Raw genomic sequence first — 27007 nt, forward strand, 5'->3', positions numbered from 1 at the left:
AGACGGTAGTGGTATCGCCCATAGATTTCGTCGTTATGTATGCTACGAAAACGTCCATCCTTATGTAGGAGGCCAACAATTTTTCGGAGGATTCTTCTCTCGAACGCGGCCAAGAGTTCGCAATTTTTCTTGCTAAGAACCCAAGTCTCCGAAGAAAACATGAGCACTGGCAAGATTATTGTCTTGTACAGTAAGAGCTTTGACCTTATGAGCTTTCCGTTTCGAGCGGAACAGTTTTTGTACACTGAAATAGGCTCTGTTGGCTCACAACAACCGTGCGCGGATTTCATCATCGTAGCTGTTATCGGTTGTGATTTTCAACCTTAGATAGGAGAAATTTTCAACGGTCTCAAAGTTGTAGTTTCCCATCTTTATTCTTCTCGTTTGACCAGTGCGATTTGATGTTGTTGGTTGGTTAGCTTTCATTGATGTGCAGCACAAGATCTTGCGCCGCCTGCTCGATCTGGATGAAGGCAGTTTGTGCGTCTCGGGTCGTTCTTCCCATGATGTCGATATCGTCAGCATAAGCCAGTAGTTGGGTGGACTTAAGGAGGATCGTACCCCTCGCATTTACCTCAGCATCACAAATCACTTTCTCGAGGGCCAGGTTAAAGAGGGCGCATGTCGTAGGCCGTTGTTGATGTCGAATGGTCTTGAGAGTGATCCTGCTGCTTTTATCTGGCACATTGGTCAGGGTCAGCCTAGTCAGTCTTATCAATTTGGTCGGGATACCGAATTCTCTCATGGCCGTGTACAGTTTTACCCTGGCTATGCTATCAGAGACGGCTTTAAAATCGATGAATAGATGGTGCAACTGATGTCCATATTCCAACAGTTTTTCCATCAACTGCCGCTGAGAGAAAATCTGATCTGTTGCTGATTTGCCTGGAGTGAAACCTCTTTGGTATGGACGAATGATGTTCTTGGCGTATGGGGCTATCCGGCCTAGCAAGATAGCGTATTTTGAAGATGGTAATCAGCAACGTGATACCTCTACAATTGCTGGACTGTGTGATATATTGCACCATCGTTGCCAGTCGTCAGGCATTGATTCGCTGTTCCATACCTTGAGCACAGCTTGATGAACTACTTGGTGTAACGGGTCGCCTCCGTATTCAACTAATTCGGCTATAATTCCATCGGCTCCTGATAACTTATGATGAACTTGGTGGTGGCAGTATTTGTCCGTCGTCTTCAGTTGGCGGGACCTCCAACTCGCCGATGTTCTGGTTGTTCAGTAGTTCATCAAAGTACTCAACCCATCGTTCCAATATGCCCATTCTGTCGGAAATCAGATTTCCCTCTTTATCTCGGCAGGATGAGCATCGAGGTGTATAAGGCTTCATCCTGCTGACTTGTTGGTAAAACTTCCGCGCCTGGTGCGGTTGCTCCCTGTACTTTTCTAGTTCACAGACTTGTTTGTTTTCTCTGGCTTCCTTTTTCCGCCTATGAAGTCGCTTCTCCGCTCGACGGAATTCGCGATAAGTCTCTGCGCATGCCTGCTTTCTTTGAAAATGCAACATTACTCGGTATGCAGCATTCTTCTGTTCCGTTGCTAGCTAACATTCATCGTCAAACCAGCCGTTCCGACTTTTCTTGCGGCTGGGGTCAAGTATCTTTGTGGCCGTATCAATGATAATGTTCTTCAGGTGGTTGTGAAGATCATTTGTTGATGCTTTATCTCCAGGATCTCTGTTGATTGCGGTTATTGCGGCACCCATTTGCCTCTTATATGTGTCGCGGAGGGCTGTGTTATGGATGGCGTCAGTATCCACTCTCATCTGATTGTAAGAGGGGATTGTAGGCGGTGTCGTAATTCGAGCTCGGGGCACCATGCCAACTAGATCCGAGTCTATATTGGTCCCCCTATAGGTTCTGATATTCATCAATGCTGAGAGGTGGCGGCGTTCAATCAGCACGTGGTCAATTTGACAATTTGATTGAAAGTGGTCCCGTCTGGAGAGGCCCACGTATGTTTGTAGACCACTTTCCGCGCAAACCAGGTACTTCCAACAATTATTTCGTGCGATACTGCTAACTGGATAATCCGCAATCCGTTATCATTGGTATCCCTATGTAAACTATGGGAGCCGACGTATCGCCTGAATACGGGCTCCGTCCTAACTTGACTGTTGAAAACTCCTAGTATGATTTTGATATCATACTTGGGACAGACTTCGAGGGTCCGTTCAACTGCCTCGTAGAAGGTATCCCTCTCCGACTCTGCAGTATCCTCTGTAGGGGCGTGGACGTTTATGAGTGCATAGCCTTTCGCTTATATTTTTAAAGCTTATAACAGCAGGTTTCATTTTTTGGCTGACTAAGAAACCTACTCCGAGCACATGGTTTACTGGATGGCCGCTATAATATATGGTGTAGCGACTCTTCTCCAGGAAACCGGTCACTCTCCATCGCATCGCTTGCAACGCTGTTGCAGCAGCCATATATTGAGATAGGGTATCGACTAGCTGCTCAGCAGCATTCGGTCTGTACAGGGAGCACACGTTCCATGAAAAAATGCAGAAATCCTTAATCCGTTGTCGTTGCCGAGCTGGTCGTTGTAAAATCCATCCTGTCCGAGGCTCCTTTCATGGCTTCGTAATATCGGTTCCTTTTAGGAAAAATGAGGACCAATGCAATATTATTTACCATTTTATTTACCAAACTTCGTCATATTGAACATTTTCAGTATTTCTCTAATTTTATTCTATACAAAAATAAAACATTTCTCTCTTCTAATTAGAGACAAATCTCTTATTCTAACTTTAATGTATTTGCGCGTCGTTCGAACAGAAAGTGTAAATTTTTGTGCTTTGTAATGTAACAGAATGTGCTTCGGCAAATATCGATCCTGTTCAAATCGTAAATACGTCTGAAACATGTTTAACAATGTGTGTAAATGCATTTAACAAAATATATGTATAACATCCTTTACGACACATGCGAATATCTTTTCAAAAACATTTCCTACATTGAAATCCTTTTGCTACGGTTGTGTACATATATCGGAAGACAGTAATGCTTTTCTCATTTCTAGACTTTATCAAAGGCATTTTATTAGTGATTTGAATTAATGCAGAGGCGGCAACAACCTTCTATCTTCTGCCTTAAATACATTTGCTTTGCGCTAATTTATAAAATATTTATGCTGTTGATATGGCTGAAGTGGGAGTTTTTTTCTTCTAACAAAGGATATTGTGTGCCATCTAGTTGTGCAGAAACTTCTCAGTATGTCTTCACACTTTACAAATGATTGCACAGACCCTCAATAGATGAACAGCTACACAAAGCCTTCCTCCTTCAATTACTTCCAGTTCTTTGTCTATTTAGCTATTTCACGGCAAAACCACATGTATCTTTATGGCTTTATAAAAATGCATTGATTTTCGATAAATTAGAGACAGAAAAGATGATGATGAATGTATCACAAGTTTCTCTATGCTTTCACTCTACACTTGTAGTTGTGAAAATCTATGCCCATATAATAGTTTCTTGTTGATTCTAACACTTAATGAAACCGCGTATCTTTTTTAACTACATAAGTGCACGTTCGTTCCTTAAATTACTATCGAAACAATAAGAATAAAACAAAATGTCTAAACCTAAACAGTTTGCCCGTAAACTTAAAAGTAATTGAACTATTGAGCAAGAATAAATTATTCATACTGTTGACAATTTTTGATTTTCTAGCAAAAATAAAAAAAACAAATATTCGAACTTAAAACCTAATTTTGACATAGCAGAGAGCCTAGGCCAGATAGATTTTAAAGTCTGTTGTGTGGAATTATTTTTTTTGTCGTTTTTGGAGCTTTCTAAAAATCAAGCCTCGTTCCCCAACTGTAATATTCAAGGGCTCTTACTCATAATATCAGATTACATCACACAATAATGGCTGACTTCTGGGCTAAGCTAACATAGAACCATTTACTCCACTTGACACTCAAGGGGTCGCCTGGAAAATTTTAGGAAAACAAACAAAATAATATTTTCTAATTTACTTTTAGTCTAAAAAATTAAAATTGATCCAAATTGTCCTTTTTGGATCCGTGGATGAGTGTTGTCATTACACCGTTTTATTTAGTGGCAAGGCCCAGTCGGGGAATTCGTTTAGCTCGGGATATACAACAGCTCCCCACGTTGGGAATGTCAACCAAATAACAATCAAAGTGAAAATGGTTGGTCCAATTCCAGCAATTGCCTGCAATGAATGAAAGATATTCATTAAATTTTATGCATTTCAATTTCAATTTTTGATTAAAGATTTGAAAACTTCCAAAATCCCATCCCGTTAAAATCCTCCGAAATCGTAAACCCTATTTAATCGTTACATAATTCTATATATTCGAATATCAAAATGATTATTGATTTTATCTCATTTCTCATAAATTGCATCGTCCTACTATATACATGCCCATGTTAGCATGACATTAAGTGCATTTCTTCCTACCGGATTGGTGCAGGCAGTAGAGAAATTTTTTTGTAAGTAAAGCGGTGAAATTAACTAATATGCACCGCACTATTTGCAGTGCAGCTTGGTTTTTTTGCTGTTACTACATGCGATAAGATGCATTTGCCAGCGGCAAAAAGGCAATTTAAAGTTACTCCTGTTGTGCGGGGGCGATACAATTTTGTGTCATTGTGGGACAGACATGGATATCTGATTTGGTAAGAATTCTTGTGAGGAATTTCGAGATGAAGTTCGGGTAAAACGTTGTTGAAAAAATGATGAAAAACCTGAACTGTGTGCAGCCAGAAATGTATTTTCGCTTTATTTATTTCATTATTTTTGTTATTTTATTTCTATATTATTTTTTCTAGTTTCATATTAATTAATGTTTGTGTTGTTTTTACTTTATTATGATCGATACACTTCGTTTCACTAAAATATGAGTATGGATTCCCCTTGCCGATCCCTCCCACTCTAAACCCTTTTAGAATATGTCGAGAGGGATTAGGGACTGGTCCATCTTATTAAGATCTGAGCCAGAAGGCACGTATTTTTCAACAACTCCCGCGCGTTCTTTTTGTGTTTTTTTTACTTTCAGCTTCGAACCGACAGTTTGCAAAATATCTTCCAATATTCCTTTTTTTGTATTACAGTTTTTGGTGTGGTTCCAACGCGCTGGAGTCATGACACGCGAAATTTTGGTTAATGATATGAAAGGGACTAAAGTATCGGAAAGATCCTCCGAGCTTGGCTAACACAAGCGCATGCTGGCGGACCTGCACGGTCAACTTTACCACTTTCGACTAAGTTATTGGATTAGCCCTCTGGATAGCCTTCAGGATAATAACTTATGTTACACATTAGATGCAACTAACAATGAAATTTGTGGATGTTAACGGAGAAGATTTCTTGATGAAAAAGCAATAACTTTTTTTTTGAGGTTTCATATTTTACATCCTATTCAAATATTAACAATCACTGGTTTTTCTGCTCCTGGTAATGTCGACCTCATTGTAAGGCGCATTCCATTCCAGCACCTGAGGAAATAAATAATCAGGTACGGTGGGTGCGTGTGAATCGCGCTCTTTAAAAACATTGTCTGAAATAGGGCAAGAACTGAATCAGAAACCTAGATATACATATATAGGAGGAAATTAAAAGCATGACTCTGTGGTAGCATATTCATTTTACCCGATAGTTGTCATTCACCCTTTGATGGAGCACAGCGCGCTAACTACAACTATGCGTCATCGTATACGGTCCGCTGAAATGCGCTTTTCTAGAACTTCCCGAGAACCCTATACTCTTCATCTACTATTCTCGTCAAGAGTTCCTGGAGAGAGATAGAAGAATGACGTAATCAACAATAGAATTATCTCCCGTCCTCCATGCATGATCTATTCTATCAATTGCGACTTTCACCTTGTGATTAACTCCACCGGTAACTGGTCTGTGCGCAGACTCAGTTTCTATTCGAAATAGTATTCCGATGACACGTCCCGAGCAAGTTGGAGATTTTGATTAACAGTAGGGGCACGATCGCACGTCCCGAACAAGTTAGAGCTTTTGAGCAACAGTAGGGTTCACTTTCCATGCGGTCAGCATTACACTCGTTCAAGATTGCCAACCTATTTTGATTCAGAAACGCATTCACAGTTGATATTTGGCATTCAGCCTAGAATACAAATTCCTCCGTTAGCACTGAAATTTAAATGGCGCTCTTAGTGCTCTAATCACTCATGAAAGTGTGAACTAAGAGTACGAAAAGGTACGTTTTTAACGAACTACTAAGGACAATACTATGAGAGTCCAACGAGGAGGCATGTGCCATAAAGGCACAGTATAGATCAGCAAAAAGGAAACTCCACAGCGCGATAAATAAAAGCAAAGCTCGCGGCTGGCAGAACCTTGTCAACGAGGTGAATGAGGACCTGTGGGGGCTTGGCTATAAGCTTGTTACCCGGAAAATCGAGACTCTGCGACCAGATGGACTGCATTGTAGGGGCATTATTCCCCAGACATCCTGTACTGGTTGATGACGAAAGCGCGGAAAGCGTCGGGGATTGCCCCCTTTTCACAATGAGAGAGTTCGAAGAAGCGGTTCCCGCTATGAAAAACAAAACGGCGCCATGTACTGATGGCATCCCGGTGGAAGTCTACAGACTGGTGTTGCACCACCGGCCAGACTTGCTGCTTGGGGCGTTCAAAGCTTGCTTGAAGAGGGGCATTTTTCCTTGTCGCTGGAAGGTGACCAGACTCGCGTTAATCAACAAGAGAAAACTAGATCTGGAGCTCCCATCTGCATATCGACCGCTGTGTGCTTGACACGGCCGGGAAAGTGCTCGAGAAGCTCATCAGGAGTAGAGTCACTGAAGCGATCTGCGCTGCCGCGGACTTATCCCCAAGGCAGTTCGGTTTCAGAACAGAGAGATCCACAGTGGATGCTATTATGGAGGTCGTAGATGCGGTTTATCAAGGCTAGGCACACATCCGTCGATCTCGACGCTCCCCATAACGCTTGATGTCAGAAATGTCTTCAATTCCCTAAGATGGACAGATATGCTAGGCACATTAGAAAACTCATTTCACGTGCCAAGCTACCCCTTGCGGACATTGAGGAATTATCTGAAAGACCGCTTTCTGCTCTATGAGACGCTAGAGGGCCAGAGGAGAATGAAAATCACGTCGCGGGTAGCACAGGGATCCATCCTAGGGCCTCTGGAACGCTTCCTACGTTAGTTTGCTGTGATTCGATATGCCCGACCTTTCGGGGTCCTGGTCGGTTATACAGAGGACGTTGCGGCAGGTGTTGCCGGACGTACTGTTGAACAAGCGCAAAGTAGATTTAGCATATTAATGCGACGGGTAAGCGGATGGATGACTGCTCATGTTTCAGTCTTGCGCTGGAAAAAACCGAAGTAGTTCTTGACCAGAAAGAAAATCCCGACCCTGCATCCCATATCGATTGGTGAGTTGACTATAGAGTCAAAATCAGCGGTTTAATGCTCGACTCGAAGATGAGCTTCTTCGAGCAAATCAAAGCGGCAGCGGACAGGTCTGCAGCTGGAGTCTCGGTCTGAGTCGGCTAATGACGAATGTTGGGGGCCCTATATCAACTAGGAGACGTCCGGCAATGCAGCCGGTTTTGCGCTATGGCGCGGAGGTATGGGCTGATGCTCTTGACAAGGAGGTACATCGTAAACGCCTTGCCCAAGTGCAGAGACGGGGAGCTTTGCAAGTGGCGTTTGCTTGTCGGACTGTCTCAGTACCGGCGGTAATGGTGATCGCAGGAGTGATCCCCATTGCCCACCTTATCTACCGCCGTAAGGGCGAAAACTGAAGAGAGATGGTTGCCCGTGAAGAACGTTAAGGCACCCTTCTCGAGTGGTAACTCTTTTGCCAAAGAGAGCCGAGGGCCAGATGTACTGCACGGCTCATCGACAATTTAGATCCGTGGCTGAACCGAATGCACGGTGAGATTGATTACTTCCTTACCCAACTTCTAAGCGGGCATGGAGGTTTTCAGTCTTACTTGCATAGGGCTGGGAAGGCGCTATCTCCTGATTGTGTGTTCTGCAATGGAGTGGCAGATGATGCTGAACACACCTTTTTCTCTTTCGAATGGTGGGACGGTTTTCGTCAGCAGCTTTATGTAAGCACAGGGGTGCTCTCTCCAGACAACATTGTCAGAGAGATGCTGAAGAGCGCTGGCAGCTGGAGTAGTGTTGCGCATTATGATCGGGCTCTTCTTATTGCTAAGAAAATTGAACTCGACCGGCGGAGGGACCGGATTGCAAGGGGTTCCCTAAATTAACAACTCTCTTCCTCCCCTCCCCTCCCGTTGGTGAAAGTGATTTCCTGACTTGAAGGCTCCCAAAGCCGGGAGAACGGGAGGGTTAGCCCGAAGTAATGTGTCAAAGATATTCTCCACTATCTTGCTAGGCCGGATAGCCCCATACTCTCAGAACACCATTGGCCCATACTAGGCAAATCAGCAACAGATCAGATTTTCTCTCTGCCGCAAGCGATGGAAAAACTGTTGGAATATGGACAACAGTTGCACCATCTGTTCATCGACTTTAAAGCCGCCTATGATAGTATAGTCAGTATTCGGTATCCCGACGAAATTAATAAGACTGACTAGGCTTACCCTGACCAATGTGCGAGGCCAGATAAAAGCAGCATTATCACTCTCAAGACACTTCGACATCAACAACGGTCTACGACAATGGGATGCCCTATCATGCGTCCTTTTTAACCTGGCCCTCGAGAAAGTGATCCGTGATGCTGAGGTAAATGCGAGGGGTACGATCCTCTTTAAGTTCACCCAACAACTGGCCTATGCTGACGATATCGACATTATGGGAAGAACGACCCGAGACGTACAAACTGTCTTCATCCAGATCGAGCAGGCGGCGCGAGATCTTGGGCTCAATGAAGGCAAGACAAAATGTATGGCACCAAAAACTATAATAACTAACCAACAACATCACACCACACTGGTCAAACGGGAAGAATAAATATAGGAGAGTACAACTTTGAAACCGTTGAAAATTTTTCCTATCTAGGGTCGAAAATCACAACCGATAACAGCTACGATGAGGAAATCGGTGCACGGTTGTTGTCAGCCAACAGAGCCTATTTCAGCTTACAAAAACTATACAAGACAATGATGTTGTCAGTCCTGATGTATTCCTCGGACACTTGGGTTGTTAGCAAGAAAAATTGCGAACTTTTGGCCGCGTTCGAGAGAAGAATAATCCGAAGAATTTTTGGTACTCAACATGAGGATGGACGATTGCGTATCCTACATAACGGCGAAATCTATGAGTGATACTATGACCGTGTGGTTGTGGATGAAATCCGGCTCAACAGGTTGCAAAGATAATTTAGACGTCCTTCAGAAAAACGGTGTGAATTATAAAACGGATATAAGGAGACCCACGAAAAAGACGCAAGTATTGAAATTATCCATAAAGTTAGTGCTTGAATTATTGTTCTTTCATAATTTCTTTGTTAACCTATCAAAGTATAAACATTTTGTATGGGGAAAGTTCTTACCATATCTTTTGATCGAATATTTACATATCCAGCAGCAATAGCATTTGGTGGGGTTCCGACGGGCAAATGGAATGCATAACTGCAAGAAAGAGCTGCTGGGAACATCAAGTATAGTGGATGCCTCCTGATACCAATGGACTGCAAATAAATTTGCAAAAGATTAATTTCTGCGTTCAAAAAAGAAGGCGTACTTTGCAATATGTACTTACCATTTCAGCCAAGACAGGAAGCATAATATTGGCGATAGCTACGTTTGATGTGAATTCAGTCAAGAACTGGGCGGTAAGGCACACGAGGAACAGTAGGAGCATGGGTGGTAGTGATTTCAAGCCTGTCAACGCATTTCCAAGAAGTAGTGACATTCCAGATTCATTACCACCTTCAGCCAAGGCAAAACCTCCACCTGAAATAAAGTAGATTCCATGAGCATTGAAGAGATGCAAACGTTTTATGTCTTAGATATCTCGAGGAAGGACTAAAGAAACCTTTTTCGAGTACTTTTGTTTCGACGTTTCCCCAAATTGATTTCACATCACCATCAGGAAACGAGATAAAATTATCCTTTGTTTGCCTTATTTGGATAAACTTAATACTTACCGAGCAAGAAAATCAAACTCCAGGGTGTTTTCGATTGGACGAATTTCCATGTAATCAAGGCAGTTGAGGGTTGAGTGGGCAAGTCCGCTATAAGGGTGGAAAAATATAATTTTGGTGGGATTCAAATAATGGGACCTCATATTTCCATACTAACATGGCTTAGTGCCTTTGCAGAATTTGAAGAAACTGAAGCTGGCGGGAAGAATGAACAAGGTGATGACCATGAACATAGCTGGGGTGGCATCCTTGATTTTTCTATAGATAAACAAGAAGACATTGTTAGTAACTATACGTACCTATTATTAAAAAACTAAATACTTTAATTACACTTATTACACATAAGAAATTGAAAACTTACGTTCCGGGTGCGATCCATTCGGCCCAACCTGGAAATACGCCTGGTTTTCTTGTGAAGAAGAGGATAATGGAGATAATGAAGAGAACTGCAACACTTTTCTCGTGGGCTGTCATTTTTCCTAATTCTTTATATCTTGCAATGATTACATTTCTAGCGACTTCTTCACCAGCTTTGCCAATATTCGCAGCTTTAGCTTCGGGGCTGTTTGGTCTGAAAACATTTGGAATGACATTTTTAACGTTAAAAGATTTCCAGCTGCGTCTCTCTGAGAACTTAGTTCGCCATTGCAATATAACAATCCTTCTTAGTACATTCTGGGATTTACAAAAAAAAAACTTCCTTTATCTGATATGATAGTAAAACAAATTCTACTCATTCGAGGAGCTATCATTATTTATTAATTATAAAAAAATGAAAGCAAGATCGATTACTTGCTCCACTGTACTCACCTGAATAGACCCATGAATACAAATTGAAGGTAAACCCATGATAAGAATGTATAAATAAGCATCGGCGGTACATTGTAGAACATCCATCTTGGGAAATCTAGACCAGGTGAGTCTGGAAACCGACTACAAAACCAGAACACAATAAAGATCAACATCTAAAAACGCAATGGAACTGAATTTATTAAACATACCTTTCGTAGATACCCTTGAAAGTTAAATTGGTACCAGATCCAATTATAGCACCACAGCCTCCCAAAGATGCTGCATATGCCGCTCCGCAGAAATAACAGATTGTAGCTTTTGATGGATATGGTGGCCTGAAAGGGGATTTTTTTTAAGTAGATACAGGGACATAAATAAACTGTTAATAAGATATTACTCTTCTTCGGTCTTTGTTTGCCGCAGCATTCCTTCTTCTTCAGCTTTCTTTGGACTTCTTTCGACATAAAGTTTGCCAAGTCCTTGCTGAAAATTAATTACGATTTCGAATATTATTCTTACAATTGTTCCAAGCAACTTTTTATCTCTTTAAGATTTAATTGGGTTCTCAGACTTACCGCTTCAAGTTCTTCAAGTACGGCTACCAGGATGGGGCACATCATTGCCGTTGCTGCTGTGTTTGAAATCCACATTGAAATAAACATTGTCACAGCCATTAAGCCAAAATGTAGCCTGGGAAAAATTGGTAAAAAGCATGATTACAGTCGGATGTACTAGTTCACAAAAAAAAACTAAGATATCTTGGTATTTTATGTATTCTTTCTAATATAGTCCCTACAGTTGTGTGCGAAATAAAAATGGACTTCATTGAGAAGCTCTAATGCCCGGACATCTCATCATCCAGCAACACTCGGCCCCATACCTATTACCACCATCTTACCTATTCATATCGAGATAATCGACGAGAAGGAAATCGAAAAACCTGGACCTATCAGACATAGCTGACATAGTATACCCTGAAATGACGATATTTTCATCGTCTTTCATTCTGTCTCCTTCTACATATTTTTTTTTGTTTTTGTTCGGAGGTTTTAAAACCTTAGAAAGACATATTCGCGCCAGTCCAGCCGGACAAATGTCTGAGCTACAGCGAGTGCGTATGAGATTTGCACGCATTAAAAACCACGCCCAGGTTTCTCCACCCCAAATTGCGGAGGATGGCTAGGTAGCTAGGTCTCGGTGACGGCTCCCAGGAGTCCAATTAGCACTGTGGCGTGCCGTTTTGACACCATAAACTCCTAAGACCGCTGCGGTAACAGCAAGGGGGTAGAGTCCAACCGGCTCAGATCTTCAGAGTCCATAGCACTCAATAAGGAAAACACCCTTCCCAAGCTGCAGCTAGAGATCTCTCTGAGATCCTCAAGAAATGGTTTGCCCAGTGTCCATAGCCTGGCAGGCAGTCGCAAAGGACGTGCCTGGGGGTTTCCCTCTTTTCCGCAGCTTCGATAATGTAAATTATAGGGTACTCCGAGTCTAGTGACATGGTTTTCTATAGGCTAGCGACCCATGCAGAATGCCGTAATCTTGTATTTCTGGCGACCGGGTTTTGTTTTAGGCGGGGCAAATCCTCCTTGGCGATGCGGGAAGAATACTGTGTTATAACTTTGCAACATACCGCCGCCTTCCAGTCTGCCATGGTTGGAAAGTCCACAGCGAAGTTTCTCGTTAAGTTTAGCGTACGTGTGGCATAGACCGTGAGAGTGCCCAGAGTTCCCAAGGTACTTTATCTAGGATGTTATTACAATCATCATCCATCATCCGGACTCACGTAGTCTGAAAGCACCATGCACTACAGTGTATTCGATGTGGATGTCTAGGGGGAGGGGGCGTAGGAGTACATTGAGAGCATCTGACAGGTAGATTTGCAGAGCTCTGGTAACACCTGCACACGCTGTTCTTTGAATCCTATTATCTTTGTTCTATTGTCCTTTTTGTTCAGCGCCTGTCACCACACAATGGAACCGTACGTTAGAATGAGACGTACCACGGCTGTGCATACTTAGAGAACTATCCTCTGCCGGACCCCATTTCTTTGTCAAGATCCTCTTGCAAGCATAACCTTCTATGTCTTATTTAACCCCGGGCCCCGGGCCGCAGGAACACCTTATCGAAAGTGCCTTCCATGATGTCGTTTATAATCAAGGGAAATATCACCACCAAAAACACCAATATCACTAAGTCGTCGGCAACCGTCACCACTTTCATCCCGCTCCTGTCCAATATCCGTAGAATTTCGTCCATCACCCTCAACCAGAGCACCGCAGAGAAGATAACGTTGTGTGTGCTACCTCCTAGATCAGACTGGATTATTCTAATTTTTAGCATGGATATTATACAATGCGTAAGATACCCGTCGAATCCAATAATGGTTAAGGCTTCCTTGATAGTATTGGTACTAAAGTTGTGGAATGCTCTCTATATGCAGGAAGCAGCTATAGTGTCCTGCTTGCACTGAAGTGACCGCTCACCATGCCAATTAGCTGATGGATAGCGGGTTCTGTAGATTCGCCTTTGAGGTACGTGTGTTGATACTCTGAGAAAGGCGTTCTTTCCATAACCTTAAGTGCATGTCCAGAGCGCACTCTAGGGCCTTCAAAGAAAAAGGTGAGATTGATTTGTCCAAAGTCATTCGCAGACTCATGGCCTACCCGCTTTCGGTATGAAAACCACGCACCCTTGTCTCCAAGAGTGTGATACGTATCCCAAAGAGGTACAACTCCGGTAAATTTCGACAAACCACAGCTTTCTTGCTGCTTCTGTAGCATAACTAGCATTATATCATTTGGACCCGGAGATTTATCTCATCATATGCTCCAGATTCTCCAGTACGCCACTGCATTGAGGACAATTCGACAATGCGTTCAGCGTGCCATTCCATATGTTTTGCTTAGTACAGCACGCTACCTTTCCGCACATAGGCACTAGGTATTCTCTGAAGCCAGTTTGACGTGAATTATTTCACGTAGCTATTTGATAGTTGGCTTAGACACGACTGAAAGTCCACCGACTTTCACCTTCACAGTTTTGTTTTCTACGATTCGACATTAAGGCTCCCCCGCCAGCATCAGCCCAGCTCTTCCCAGGTCAAGACTTTAACGCTTTCACTGTTTCCGTCAGGTAGGCCTATGCATCCTCTGGGTGCTTTAAGGCAAAATCTACAAACAGGTCATCGTCAAAGCTGACAATTGTAGCCTCTTTTGCAACGGCAAGATCAAGCATTCCAGACGATGATGATAGAAGACACAGTAGAGGGCTCAAGTGGCTCAAAAACAGAACATGATTCTGGAGCAGCAGTCTATCTTTCGAATAAAAACGAGAAGGGAGCTTTTCCCTTGGGGCAATAGGCAACAATCTGAATGCGTTTGTGACATGTAAGGGTAACACGGCACAGCAACCACTAGAATTTAGAGCGTCTTTTGCCAAATTTACTACGGTGTTTGATGCGCCCAACCACCGTATAGTTGGGTATGGGTTACAGCTTGTTGTTGGGGAGTATCTTTATCTGCTTTCCCACTGTATCCAACAGGAAGATCTCTACGTAATCTAGTCAGACTAATCATCATGGAGCAGATCCAATATCCACGACGACGCCACTACGACGTCGGGCACTTCTTACAAAATTTTCGTACAAAACTTAACAAGCTTAAGTCGATGTGAACGAAACATTCAATAGCGGGCCAAAGCCAACCCCAAGACCTTGCTTTACCCCGCTATACTATCGCAAATGGAAAACCCATTTCAGGAAAGCTAACTTAACCATCAAATAGCAGGAAAGGGAATTCACAGTTGGGAGCTTTTGAGTGATAGTATAATGGCAGTCACTTTTCATGTACTGCATCCAATAGAGGTGCATCCAGAGTGAGGTCCTCCTCCCACAAAAAGGCGGGGTTCAGGGTGTAACCGAATACCTCTCCAATTATTGCACTTCATCCGGGTGCATTTCTCACGTTTCTTGATGAACATCCCGTTTTTCTATTTCTTGGGAAAGCCCCATATTTGAAGATTTTCGAAGAAGTGAAAATTGTAATTCCGAAGGGATTGCAGGGAGCAGAACCCTGGCTTTACTGTGTTTCAATGCATTGATGGTCGAGATTGTTTCACTCTGTTTGGAAAAGCCTACATATATCCGCCTGCTATGTCGAACAGCTATTTGATCTATGAGATATTGAACTTCTCTGAATATCATATACCGACTAGGAACTGTGGAGGAGTGCTCCTTCCACTTAAGAAGCTGCGCGGATGAGAAGCCTACCAGAGCATCGACAAATTTTCGACCATTAGTAAGCCTGTTTCTGATGCGGTATTGGAATTCTGCCTTTTTTCACTACTTGCAGTGAGAGCAGAAATTTCAGCTACTTAAGTTTTTTAATCTTCGACGTTTCCACAATTAATCCGACCAACAGTTTGACTACGGCTAGAGGTGAAGTATATTTGATACTTGCCCAGTGCCTACCAATATTTTCTGGCAGATTGTTTCGCCATGTGCGAAAATTAAGGTTTTCGTACAGATCGCGAAACCGGCAGGTGTTAAATTTGCGGTACTGAAGCTTCTAGTTATCGAGAGTATATACGATCACGACACATACGCGAAGAGAGGTAATATCAGATTTTGGCGTCCGGTTTGGTGGTTATATCCAGAAAACTGCTGACCCCGATATGGTTGATCTGATTATATCTGTGACCTGTCAGCTGAAACCCGACTGACCGTATGAGAAGCCTTGGGCTCGAGCCTAACCTACAAACCTTCGATCATCAACATCAAGCTCTCTCCTCCCGAACACATTCTCGCGCAATGTTTGATCAGAATCTACCTTGACTTCTAGATCACTCATCACGCCAACTGTGTCGACTTTAAGGAACGCTTCCTTTACTGGGTGCATCTGTTTTTTATATAGGGAAAATCCGATAGTGCATTGAAACGTACTATTCAAATCAAAATCCTACCTGAAATCAATCCGTAAGTCATAAGATTTTGCCTAACGAACTGTCAACAGCAACCTGACGTGTAATTCGTTTCTACTAACACCAAGCTTACCAGAATATTTTTGTATTCTACGCCATAAGAGCGAGAAGAGAGAGTTTCAGAAAGTGAGCATTCTGGAAACTCTCGATACAGTTATTGAGGAGCCTTACGCATTTCTTTCCATTTTGACAGATTTTTTACGAAAAGCAGGGAGTGAGTGAACTTTTAACCTATGATTCAAAGGAGAGTTCCTACTTCAGTGGAACGATTGATACCTTGAAGTATTGTGTGGCAACTATCAATATAGCAAGTGAGATTTTCTGCACGAGATTCCAGGCTGTTACACGGCCAATCAGGTTATACTGATTCTTCCCTCTTCCTTTCTTAAGTGGATTTGGGATCGTCTTTGCCAAACGAACTACCCTGGTTCCTGGTAGACAAACAATAATTATGCCAGTGTTCTGCCAAATGATTTGCGAAATTTGAAAAATTTTATATCAAAATGCCACTTAATGTTGATTGAATATCTTTCATAAGACTTTTTGGATAAAGGTTTTGAATAACTTTAAAGCAGTCCATTTGTTTGGGAAGCCTGTAATTATGACATTTGGGAGGTTCTTTCCAGTAGTTTTGTAAATTTCCACATTAAGTCAAAGGGAGGAGTTATTCAGGCACAGGGCTGATGTAGGGATAATATTCGGGAAATTTAATTGAAGAATCTGTCTTTACTTGGTTTTTGTGCAGAATATGAAGTGTCATTAAGAGGACTTATAGAGAAATGAGGTCAAGGAAGTGTGATGAGTATGTGCTGTGGGGCGACCAAACAACATTCTATTGTAGTTGGCAAAAGCGAACGTTGGATGACCTGCCTTGGACTGAGACCATACTTTGCTTTGTTGGTTTCCCCGCTGGTCGATGATGAGTATATGTACGTTTTCCCATGTTTTATTAATATGGTTTTCACAGAATGTCATATGGCGCAAGTACTTCAAGGAAATCAAACCCATTGGAAACCTGAAAGTGCAAAGACCTCGTAATTGGAAACCATAAACGATCAAAACTGTGAAATGCAATTCAAGCTACTTCCACGAACCTGCAAGACGATATTGCGCATTAAATGGGAAAATACCAATCGTTGTATCTTCTATATCAGGAAACCTGTTATTGTTAATTACAGAAGAGAAACGTATCATTTATGACCAACTGTTTTATTTGGAACTTCCAAATAACATTTGTCCACATTTCTTCAAGTGGGAAACTAATGAAGTTTAATTGAATTACAGCCACTTAAGTGTGGACTCTTTTAATTCTTCTGCTACTGTAGCTACCGCAGTCCGATTGTTGATATGAGGAGGTGTGTCCAATAGTCACTACAATATTTTGATGGAATGCAAATTGCGAACGATAGGAATTGAATTCCACCAAACGTGAGAGTGATGCTAAATATTTAGAAATTGGATATTATATCATCATTTTGTGTTCTTTGCTCTGTTTGTTTTTCAAATGAACGAAAAAGCTTTTATGAGCGTAAACAAGTTCTTTATGTGACAACATTATTCAGAATATAAATGATTATTCTGTGAATGTTTTACATTTTAGTTTGTATCAGTATTTGTTATGTTTATCATTTCAGTCTTCTCTATAATTCTATAGCGAAGTGATCGAACGATAATATGTATATCTGTGTCTATTAGTATAAAGAGTCAACTATAAGTGGCTGAAAGATCTCTTGGGGAAATTGCTTGTCTATTGATTTACATATCAAAATATATCTATGTAGACAATTTACTGACAAATTCCAAGAATGATAGCCAAATGATTTGACACTCCTCTCCAAAAGCGACCAGTGCAGATAGACCACCTAAGAGTGAATCGAATCGTTCTCCATTTTCCTGTCAGTCGTGTCAGTTGTGGCAACTTTTAGAGAGGGAATCAGAACTTTCACAAGATTAAACAGTTGATATTTGTTAAAATATACCTGAGCTCCACTCACGTTGTCAAACCCGGTGGAGAAGCATCAGGCTACCACGTGTTACTGTTTACTTCTGGGAACCTACGGTTTAGTTTGACTGGATTTACAAGGTCACTTTTCACTACTTTTTCGAGTGTGAAGTGCGGCTTTATTTTCCTCCTTGATTTTTATTAAGGTTTTGTGTGAAACAAAACCTTATTAGAATCGATTCGATGTCTGTCTGTCCGTCTGTCTGTCTGTCTGTCACACCCGATTTATTCGGAAACGGCTGAACCGATTGTCATGAAAATTGGTAGGAGTATGTGATCTGCCGTTCCCTTTACATGCAGCAACTGACGCCATTTTGTGTTAAGTTTAAGGGGGGCTCCCCATACATGTGAAAGGAGGGTGCAACATTTTTTTTCATAAAATGTGGCCATGTGGGGTATCAAATGAAAGGTCTCAATTAGTACTTTTCGAAACTGGTTCAATATTTGATATTGGGTGAAAAATAGGGGAGTGAGGGCTCAAAATATGACCCCCAAAAAGTGTAACAGGTCTCGTTCTCAGAACCTATCCAACCGAAAAATCGGAAAAAAATCTCAATAGTGCATCTCTATGAAATCTAGGCCTCAAAATATATCCGGTTCCGATCTCTGCACAAATAAAGTTAATAATAGTATATTTCCATATTTTAGAAATTTACCCGGCACCTCCCTTAAGTTCATCCCAGAAGTACAAAATTTACCATGCGTGTAATGAAGAACATAATGCACAGTTTGGTCAAATCCAACTATTATTAACAAAGTTATACGGGGTAAAACTTTACAATTTTTTGTGAATTTCGTGCACTCTACAACCTGCATGACGTCATCATCACATATCAATTTTTCAATACCACAACGAAGTAGGTTCGTATGAATTGGGTGGAAAAGAATTATTTTGTTTTAGTTCTTTAATCATTTGTATATGAATATCAATTATTCCAACGGGACATGTGTGTATGTAGGTATATAGTATATGCGTGCTAATGAACTTTGCGGGTATTGCCTAATTCAGATAGATATAAGGAGTAAAACGGAAATATGGGTATGATCAATTTATATACGTGCATATATGTGTACAGTATTCGAAAATAGGCAGTTTGTTTGTTTAGGGTGAGCGTAACATCTACGGCTGTAATATGTACGTATGTCTCGTAGTTTTGTAGCTGTATACGGGTAGAAAAATGTGCGTTGAAATTTCTTAGATAAGATGAACACAAAACCTTTATACCCGAAGCACGAGCTTCCGGTATTCTGACTTGTTAACTGTGTATTTTCGACACAGCACTGATGCAAAGGCAACAAAGTGTATGTACGTCCAGAACGATAGTCTCCGTTCTGAAAGAGATAAGCTTATAGCAGCAAAACAAATTTAAAGGTGAAGGCAAGTTTCGCACAGGGATAAAGGACTGAAGGAGCTGACTTTCAACCATAATCAAAAACGCAATACATTTCCAGTGTCGTGGTCAAAATGCCACAAATTGATTTTTATGCATGATCAAAGGTGCCATTCCAATCTCAAGTTTTGCAAAGGCTGGCTTTGGGAAGTGGTACTGATATCTTCAATACTTTTCCTATTTTTTCCCGTGGTAATAACATTTTCATGACGTCACAAAACGGTGTCTTCTAATCCCACATCCTTGTCTGCTGTTTAATGCCAAAATATATATGACGGATCTCTACATGACGGATAGATATAGATAGATAGATATCACGTCCATCTTGTCATTTTTATGTAATGAACTCAAACCACTGACAAACCTTTACCCCACAACTATCTTTCGCTATTTAAATGTTAAAAAATTACTCTTCGCCTTTGTTGGGAATCGCCTTTTGATAATGTGCAACCTTTCCGTCATCTTCTCAACACGCCTATGCAAATCTAACCTTTCTAAAGCTATTGAAGTTGCCCAATCCCTATCGGATGACGAGAACAATGAGGTAACAAACTTTCTTCATCCAAAAAAGATGTTCTTGGTTTGCTGAGGATAGCATCATTCATCTATTAAACTTTCAAAAAGTTATTTTTTGCATTGAGATAATATTGTAGCCATTATCTCTATAATAGCAACAAAAGCGCAGATGTCCCATAATTATTTCACCTAAGATGGGCGGATGAGTTTTGCAGGATTTAAAAAGTGAGCAGAAATAGTAACCGAGTGATAGAAACAGTTTTCCTTATTTACAGGGGTGGCGCTTTGAGAGATAAAATATAGCTACAATTCTAATACCAAGTTCCTTTGTTAAGGCAAGTCCCGCCGTACTTCTTTACGCTCCATTCACTCCTACTCGACTTCTTCGCACGGCGGTGCAATATGCTTCCATTTTTCCGCCCCTTTGGAGATGTTAAAGTGAACTTTCTGTTTCCGCCAGGGATTAAAGTGGTTCATTAATATCGTTTGATGGATTGCTCAAGATATCTGTATCTACCAAATGGCAACCAGATCGTGACAGCGGATCGAGTTGGACTTAAGGAGTCGAAGTTCTCCTTCTTTGTGAGCATATATGTAGATATGCGACTGTCAACTGCTCGGAGAAACGAAACTGGCGTCAGTCTATGATCACAACCTCTAGATCTACTGTTGGTCGTGGTATGGTTGACCTGATGCGACGTTTGCTGCCGATGTGTAAGTGGTCTACGGCGAGTTCTGAGCTATATTACCAATAACAATTCGATCAAATTTCCAAATCATCCTCAAGTAAGGTGTTGTTAAAACTCCTAAGGCCTACAAATCTTCCTGCATCATCATCATCTTCAACGGCGCAACAACCGGTATCCGGTCTAGGCCTGCCTTAATAAGGAATTCCAGACATCCCGGTTTTGTGCCGAGGTCCACCAATTCGATATCTCTAAAAGCTGTCTGGCGTCCTGACCTACGCCATCGCTCCATCTCAGGCAGGGTCTACCTCGTCTTCTTTTTCTACCTTAGATATTGTCCTTATAGACTTTCCGGCTGGGATCATCATCACCCATACGGATTGAGTGACCCGCCCACCGTAACCTATTGAGCCAAAAGGGGGCCAAAAATTCTTCGGAGGATTCTTCTCTCGAACGCGGCGAAGAGTTCGCAATTTTTCTTGCTAAGAACCCAAGTTTCCGAGGAATACATGAGGACTGGCAAGATCATTGTCTTGTACAGTAAGAGCTTTGGCCCTATGGTGAGATGTTTCGAGCAAAACAGTTTCTGTAAGCTGAAATAGGCTCTGTTGGCTGACAACAACCGTGCGCGGATTTCATCATCGTAGTTGTTATCGGTTGTGATTTTGGACCCTAGATAGGAGAAATTATCAACGGTTGTCAAATCTCCCTTAACGATCACAATAGCACTGTTATTTTCATTCAAAAACCATTCTTTGGTAGTATGGCTAAGATAGATTAAGGATGAAACTGCAAAGAGTAAGTACTTGAAGGAAATTTAGTTAAATTTAGTCCGTATAAGTTAGCAGAGTGTCTGTCCTCACCTGGGCGTTATTTGGTAGATTACTAAGACAAAGTATTTATCCTTTTCAGTGATAGGAAGCAAAAGAGCTTTGAGAGGAGTCTTACTGCCTAACTAATAGGTAAGTCATTATTTCGGTGGAATATTATGTGCATTCAATTCATGATGACCACTATTAACAGCGTATACGATGGCTCCAGCATATCTCTCCTATACGAAATGGAACGACTCGGCGTTCATTCTTTTATACAGAATTCATCTTCGTATTGTGTAACCAGTCTAGTTAGGTATATTTGAGTTTTAATGAGTTTTTTATATATCGGCCTGTGTCGCATTTAATATTATAAGTGTGCAGGAGAGAGTGGAACTGGACTCAGCGGCCATTTAGAATCTTCAGAGGCAAGAGGGTAGCGACCGTCAGAAGGATATAGTGTTTGTTAGAAGAATATTGCCTCAATTCGTGAAGTTGGTGAAGTAATTAAGTTGAAATGGCATTTATTTCACTTGGTGATAAAATAATGGGCCTTTGTGAATTCATCAGGGAGAAGAGGGATAAACCGACCGTGACAGAAAATGTCAGGTTAGCATATGGGAAGGCCCAGGACAAAAGCAGCAAAGGCACATCGAAAGGGAAGGGTATGATGTACTAGCCAACGTGGGTAAGGTTCCCTCAATGGCAATGAAATGGGCACAGTATAAAGCTGGAGGGCTCCTGCCCTAAGAAAACAGAACCACTAGGTTTGGCGGACTCAGCATCTATCATGCGGACTTCAAAGGGAGAACATGGGGCCAAGAAAAAAAGTACAAAAGATGGAGACAATCAGAGACAATCTTCTCCTTAGAAATGTTAAAAGAGATTAAGAACTCGTCAACCCGAAAGCGAATTTTAATCATATTAGATCCTAGAACGAGGATCTCGTTATATGACTTGCGGTTTCGTCCAGGGCAGACGCAACTCATCAGACGCTGCTTCACCGTAGTCATATACTTTTTGTAATTTGCCCAAGAATGAGGGTTCCGTGGGCCACCACCGTGGAAGTACGTTGCTTTCCAACTGGTCCGGTCGGCCATTAACACAATGGGGGACTTAGAAATCCTTCGATTCTCAAACAAAAGTCCAGGATCTCATTATAGCACTCAAGAACCGACAAGGTTTTTGGGCCAAATAGATAAGGTATCAGAGCAGGAAGCGGACAAGGGTTGGGGTGCAGGTCATCAATGAATGCAAGTATATTGAAGAGACCACTACGAAGGAGATTGAACATAGATTTGGTTACATATCGAGTTGGAAATCATGCTACAGATTCCCTGGCCTTGATCAAATAGTGACCATATGTGGATTTACGCTTGATAGGTCTAAGCTAACCAGAAAATGCAAAACTAGAGTCATATCAGCAGTGATTGTATAGCTGACTCAAATTGTATGCTGTACAGAAGGAAGAGAGTGCCGTCCGAATATCAGAAACGGAAAGAAATGGAAGACCTAATATATGTAAGGGCCAAATTAGCATGGAGGACCCATTGGCAGTAAATAAGATAAAATACCGGACGCTGGTGCTTCTGATATATGTAAAGGTTTCATGCGACTCCCATTCATATAAACTCACTTTGTTGTGGTATTGACGAATGTTATGTTGACTTCATACACGTTTTAGAATGCAAGAAATTAACATGAAATGCAAAAGTTTTACCTTCTACCACTTTGTTAACAATGGTTCGATTTCCTTCAAACTTTCTAAGGTTATACTCTATATTATCCCTTATCGCACTGTACTTCTAGCATGAACTTAAGGTGAGTTTTCGGGGAAATTTCTAAAATATGCTAATAAACTATTATTCACCTTATTTGTGGAGATATCGGAACAGGATGTATTTTGAGGCCTAGATTACTCTGATTCCCCCCCCCCCCCCCCCCCCACTTTCGCACGCCCTATCCCCTTAGAGTTAATACAAAATGGCACCACTTGCTATATGTAAAGGGATTCTCACCAATTTTCGTGACAATCAGTCCAGCTGTTTCCTAATAAATCGGGTGTGGCAGACAGATATATAGACATCGTATCGAATCAAATAAGGTTTTGCTTGACAAGAAACCTTAAAAACAAGTCATCTGTGTCCAGATTAAAGAGGGGTTCGGGGTACAAAAAGAGTAAAAATACTTTTGAGGAGGATACGATTTGGTTTGCGATTTATGAAAACATACGGTGTCACCACAATAGGGTGTAATAGTCAAATTTCATATACAAACCCTTGAGGAATGGTCCGCAGCATCGAAAAGCACTGCAGGTGCTCAGCTCGCGCCTTCTCAAAAAATAATAACTATATATATCCTTCAATATGAAAACTGCAGATTGCTTTATTTACCTGATGGCTTGGACTTTCAATCTATGCGAACTTAGTTAGAGGCACAACCACTTCTGGACATGAGAAATGCAGTTGACTCTGCAAATTGGCAACAAGTAGACGCACACAGGAGAACAAACCACAACCTTTGCAGCCCCTTACAGGCCTTCGGTGTTAAGAATAGTCCTTGTTCCACTTTAAATTGCACGATTCCCTGAATTGGCCTAGAATCGGCGAAATGATAGCGAATCCAGAACACGTACAGCTCCATTACTCCAGATTCGCGTTTGAACAATGCGCTCAAGATGAGCATATACCTTAAGACCATAGTTCGGAAGGAGCTGAAGACCGAAACCGGCTTGTAGTTACATATCTCCGCAATTGTAAAAATTTGGGATGCAGAGCAAGAGAGAAAAAATCAAATAATCCAAATTATGGAGGCCAAATGGCAAGTCCATGGCACTCAGTAATATTTTAATAGTGGTCTGGCAGGGAAGGATTGGTAAGCCGGAGGTAAAAGTTTGTAAAAGTTCCTCCGCCCGTATGCAGTTGAGCTGAAGCGGGTGTGGATTTTATTTTAAGTCTTCTGCGCTCTATATTCTTATTTGGCCACCACCTGTTGCCAGCTCCCACTGCTTAGATTTAGAGGGGATTTTTGAGATGCCTTGTCAGATTCTTGAATTGTTTCGAATCATTATATCTTTGTGCCACTTAGATTCAGAATGAGCTCTCATTCTAAGTCTAATATGTTAGTGGCCACTAAGGGGACGATGAAAATTCGGCCTGAAGCTTAAAAATGCGAAAAATGCGCATTGTGAAATTTGAACAGGGTAGCAAGCATTTACTCGATGCATTTAAATGTTACTTGCTACAACTATTTTGCAGAGGCATATGAAAGTCAGCTATCAGAAAGCTTGCACATGATGACTCAACAGAAAGTGGATTTTTTTGAGTAGCTGCCCGAATGAGATGTATTTTGAGGTCTAAATTTCATATTTTCTCGATTTGGCTCGGTAATTTCTAAGAAAGAGTTTTGTGTCACTTTAAGTTTACAGTTTTTCAGCCCTTATTTTCCTCTATTGCAGACAATGCCAATATTATGACCCGTGTTAATTAGAACTTTTTTATAGTTTTACATAAAACCGAAAAGCAAAAATTGAATTCATTTTTGAGGAGATTATGGAGGGGAAAAGGACACCCCACCTCTTTGACTAGCTTGAAAATTCGTGATACTAACCTTCTTAAAAAGTGAAGGCGCCTTAAAATGTTCGTTTGTATGTCATTTTGATGAGGACAAAGGAAGGTTCACTCTCTAAATCTCGTTGAGGAACGACGATAGTCACCCCACCCCTCATTTTAAAAGATTATATCGGTTCTAAAAATTAGTGTTTTAAAGGGGTACTGTTATCGTGATAAAATCCTACTGTGCGAGCTCCACAGGTTTCTTAGTGCAGTATAATAGCAAACAAGGGGTTCAGTCGACATTCAGCTGGAACAACGCCAGAAAGCCAGGCAACATGGTTTATCTAATTTCATTATTCAATTATTTTATTTCATTTTTGCATTAAATTTTCATTTAATTTTTTACTGATTCGAGTTTAAATTGAAATTTTGCTACGGTCGGCGGGGTTTTTCAGTTTTTTTATCATTTACTCCCTTCGGTCTCTGCACGTTTTCCGCGTGACTGCGGAAATCGTTGCGTCGACAGATGCAAATTTAGTTGGGCCACAGCCGTTCTTCGCTCTGGTGTGTCGTCCCTTCTCCTATTTTCTCCGCTCTCCCTGGATCATTAGGAATATATCGCGTGAAGAGAAATCCGCGGAAGGCGCGATACCACCGCTGCCGGCAGTCGCGGTTAGGGTGATTCCCTTTTGGCGACGTAAAGCTTAATCACTTGCTGAATGAGCTGATGTTAGGCGACCGTACCCCCAGCCAGTTGCTTCGTGAAATGAGGCAGTTGGGTGGGGATAAGGTTGGCTCAGAACTGCTGGGGTCTCTCTGGCTGCAACGACATCCGGAGAGCACCCGCGTCATCTTGGCCTGCACGAACTCGAGGTCGCTGGAGGTGTTGGCCGCCACGGCTGAAAAGGTATGAGGTGTACGTACGCCTCGTGGTCGTAGATGTTTTCCGAGACACAACTTTGGAAGTAGACGAGCTTAAATCCTCAACGATTTGCTGGAACCATCGTAAACACAGACAGTGACTAAATGTACCACGACATGCACGTTTAATGCAACAAAAAATTTGGCCCACTGGGTACCTTGACGCGTCGCCTTACAATCTTCAACCCCCTAAGCAGACGTTGCTTCTTCCTGTACACCGTCCGAACACCCCGAATAATAGTATCCGTTTCTTTTTCAAATATCATTTTATTTACCGTATATAAAATTGGGGAAAATCATAGCCCTTTGAGGTGCTTTACACATCTCTTTCGGTGATGTTGTTGGCAACTCAATCTTTATCACATTAGGCATTTGCAGTCATGTTGGGTCTAGGGCAGAGGTGAGACGATGTTTCATGAAGGAATAAGAATCAGAGGCAAGCGCGAAGAATATCACATACTTACATTATTGAGAGTATTATTAAAATTTAAATTAAACCATTTGAGCAAATTTTTTTCAGCTAATTGTCCCATTCAGCTTTCAGTCCAATTTCAGTATCTTTACATATAGAATCATGCGGTGCACTATCGAATACGTTCAGCACAATTCATTCAGTCACGAATAAATTCTCTTAAGTCAATTTGTTTGAGAGGCTTGCATGGGTATAGAATACAAAGTGCATGTAAATATATGGATGCTTTGTGTATTCCGTTTCTATCCAGCAAATACTTATCTAAGATATCTCCCAGAATGAATGCTTCTTTAAATAAATACGGATCGCTCCAAGGTCTTTCATTTCATTAAGTATATTGTTGCGTAGTGATACTACTGGGGGAAGCATTCGCCTGCTTCTTAGCAGAGTACGCCTTCAGTAGTCTCGACTTCGTAACTGTACGAGTCAATCTTTCATTAATTTAAATTCAAAGAGGCTCGTTATGAGTAGGTCTGTGATGGGAAAACGTTGATAAAAGAACAATTTATGGAATACTGGCTTGTATTATCGAGCATCAAACTTGATAGATGGTAACATTTCGCTAAAGTTATGTATGCGATGGTATTTGATAAGTCACAAATTGCGTATCTGATTGGTATATATTGGAATACAAAGGCCCTTCTAATATTATGCATCGCTATTACATTTGATAATATGTAGCTGAAATAATGCACTTTTGGAAATATCTTTGTAACGAAATATAGAAAATGCAGGCTGTCATTTCGCTTTCATGCGAATCCAAGCCCAGATTATTGGTT

General features: G+C 41.5%; 1 protein-coding gene across 2 annotated transcripts in view; it reads right to left on the reverse strand.

Moving 5' to 3' along the window:
* Positions 1–2639: 2639 nt before the first annotated feature.
* LOC119647827 (protein I'm not dead yet) overlaps positions 2640–27007 on the reverse strand; it is a 136958-nt gene continuing 112590 nt past the window's right edge. The window contains exons 7-16 of one of the 2 annotated variants that reach the window (XM_038049066.1): positions 11470–11584; positions 11292–11377; positions 11104–11229; positions 10913–11035; positions 10464–10673; positions 10260–10360; positions 10106–10192; positions 9718–9911; positions 9509–9646; positions 2640–4198 (exon numbers count right to left, since the gene is read on the reverse strand). In XM_038049066.1, the coding sequence (XP_037904994.1) occupies positions 4064–4198; positions 9509–9646; positions 9718–9911; positions 10106–10192; positions 10260–10360; positions 10464–10673; positions 10913–11035; positions 11104–11229; positions 11292–11377; positions 11470–11584 (1315 nt within the window). In that variant the 3' untranslated portion in view covers positions 2640–4063. The remainder of the gene's footprint in view (positions 4199–9508; positions 9647–9717; positions 9912–10105; positions 10193–10259; positions 10361–10463; positions 10674–10912; positions 11036–11103; positions 11230–11291; positions 11378–11469; positions 11585–27007) is intronic. The other variant, XM_038049065.1, reaches the window with a different exon arrangement.

The sequence above is a fragment of the Hermetia illucens genome, chromosome 2 (assembly GCF_905115235.1).
Source record: "Hermetia illucens chromosome 2, iHerIll2.2.curated.20191125, whole genome shotgun sequence".
Lineage (NCBI taxonomy): Eukaryota > Metazoa > Arthropoda > Insecta > Diptera > Stratiomyidae > Hermetia > Hermetia illucens.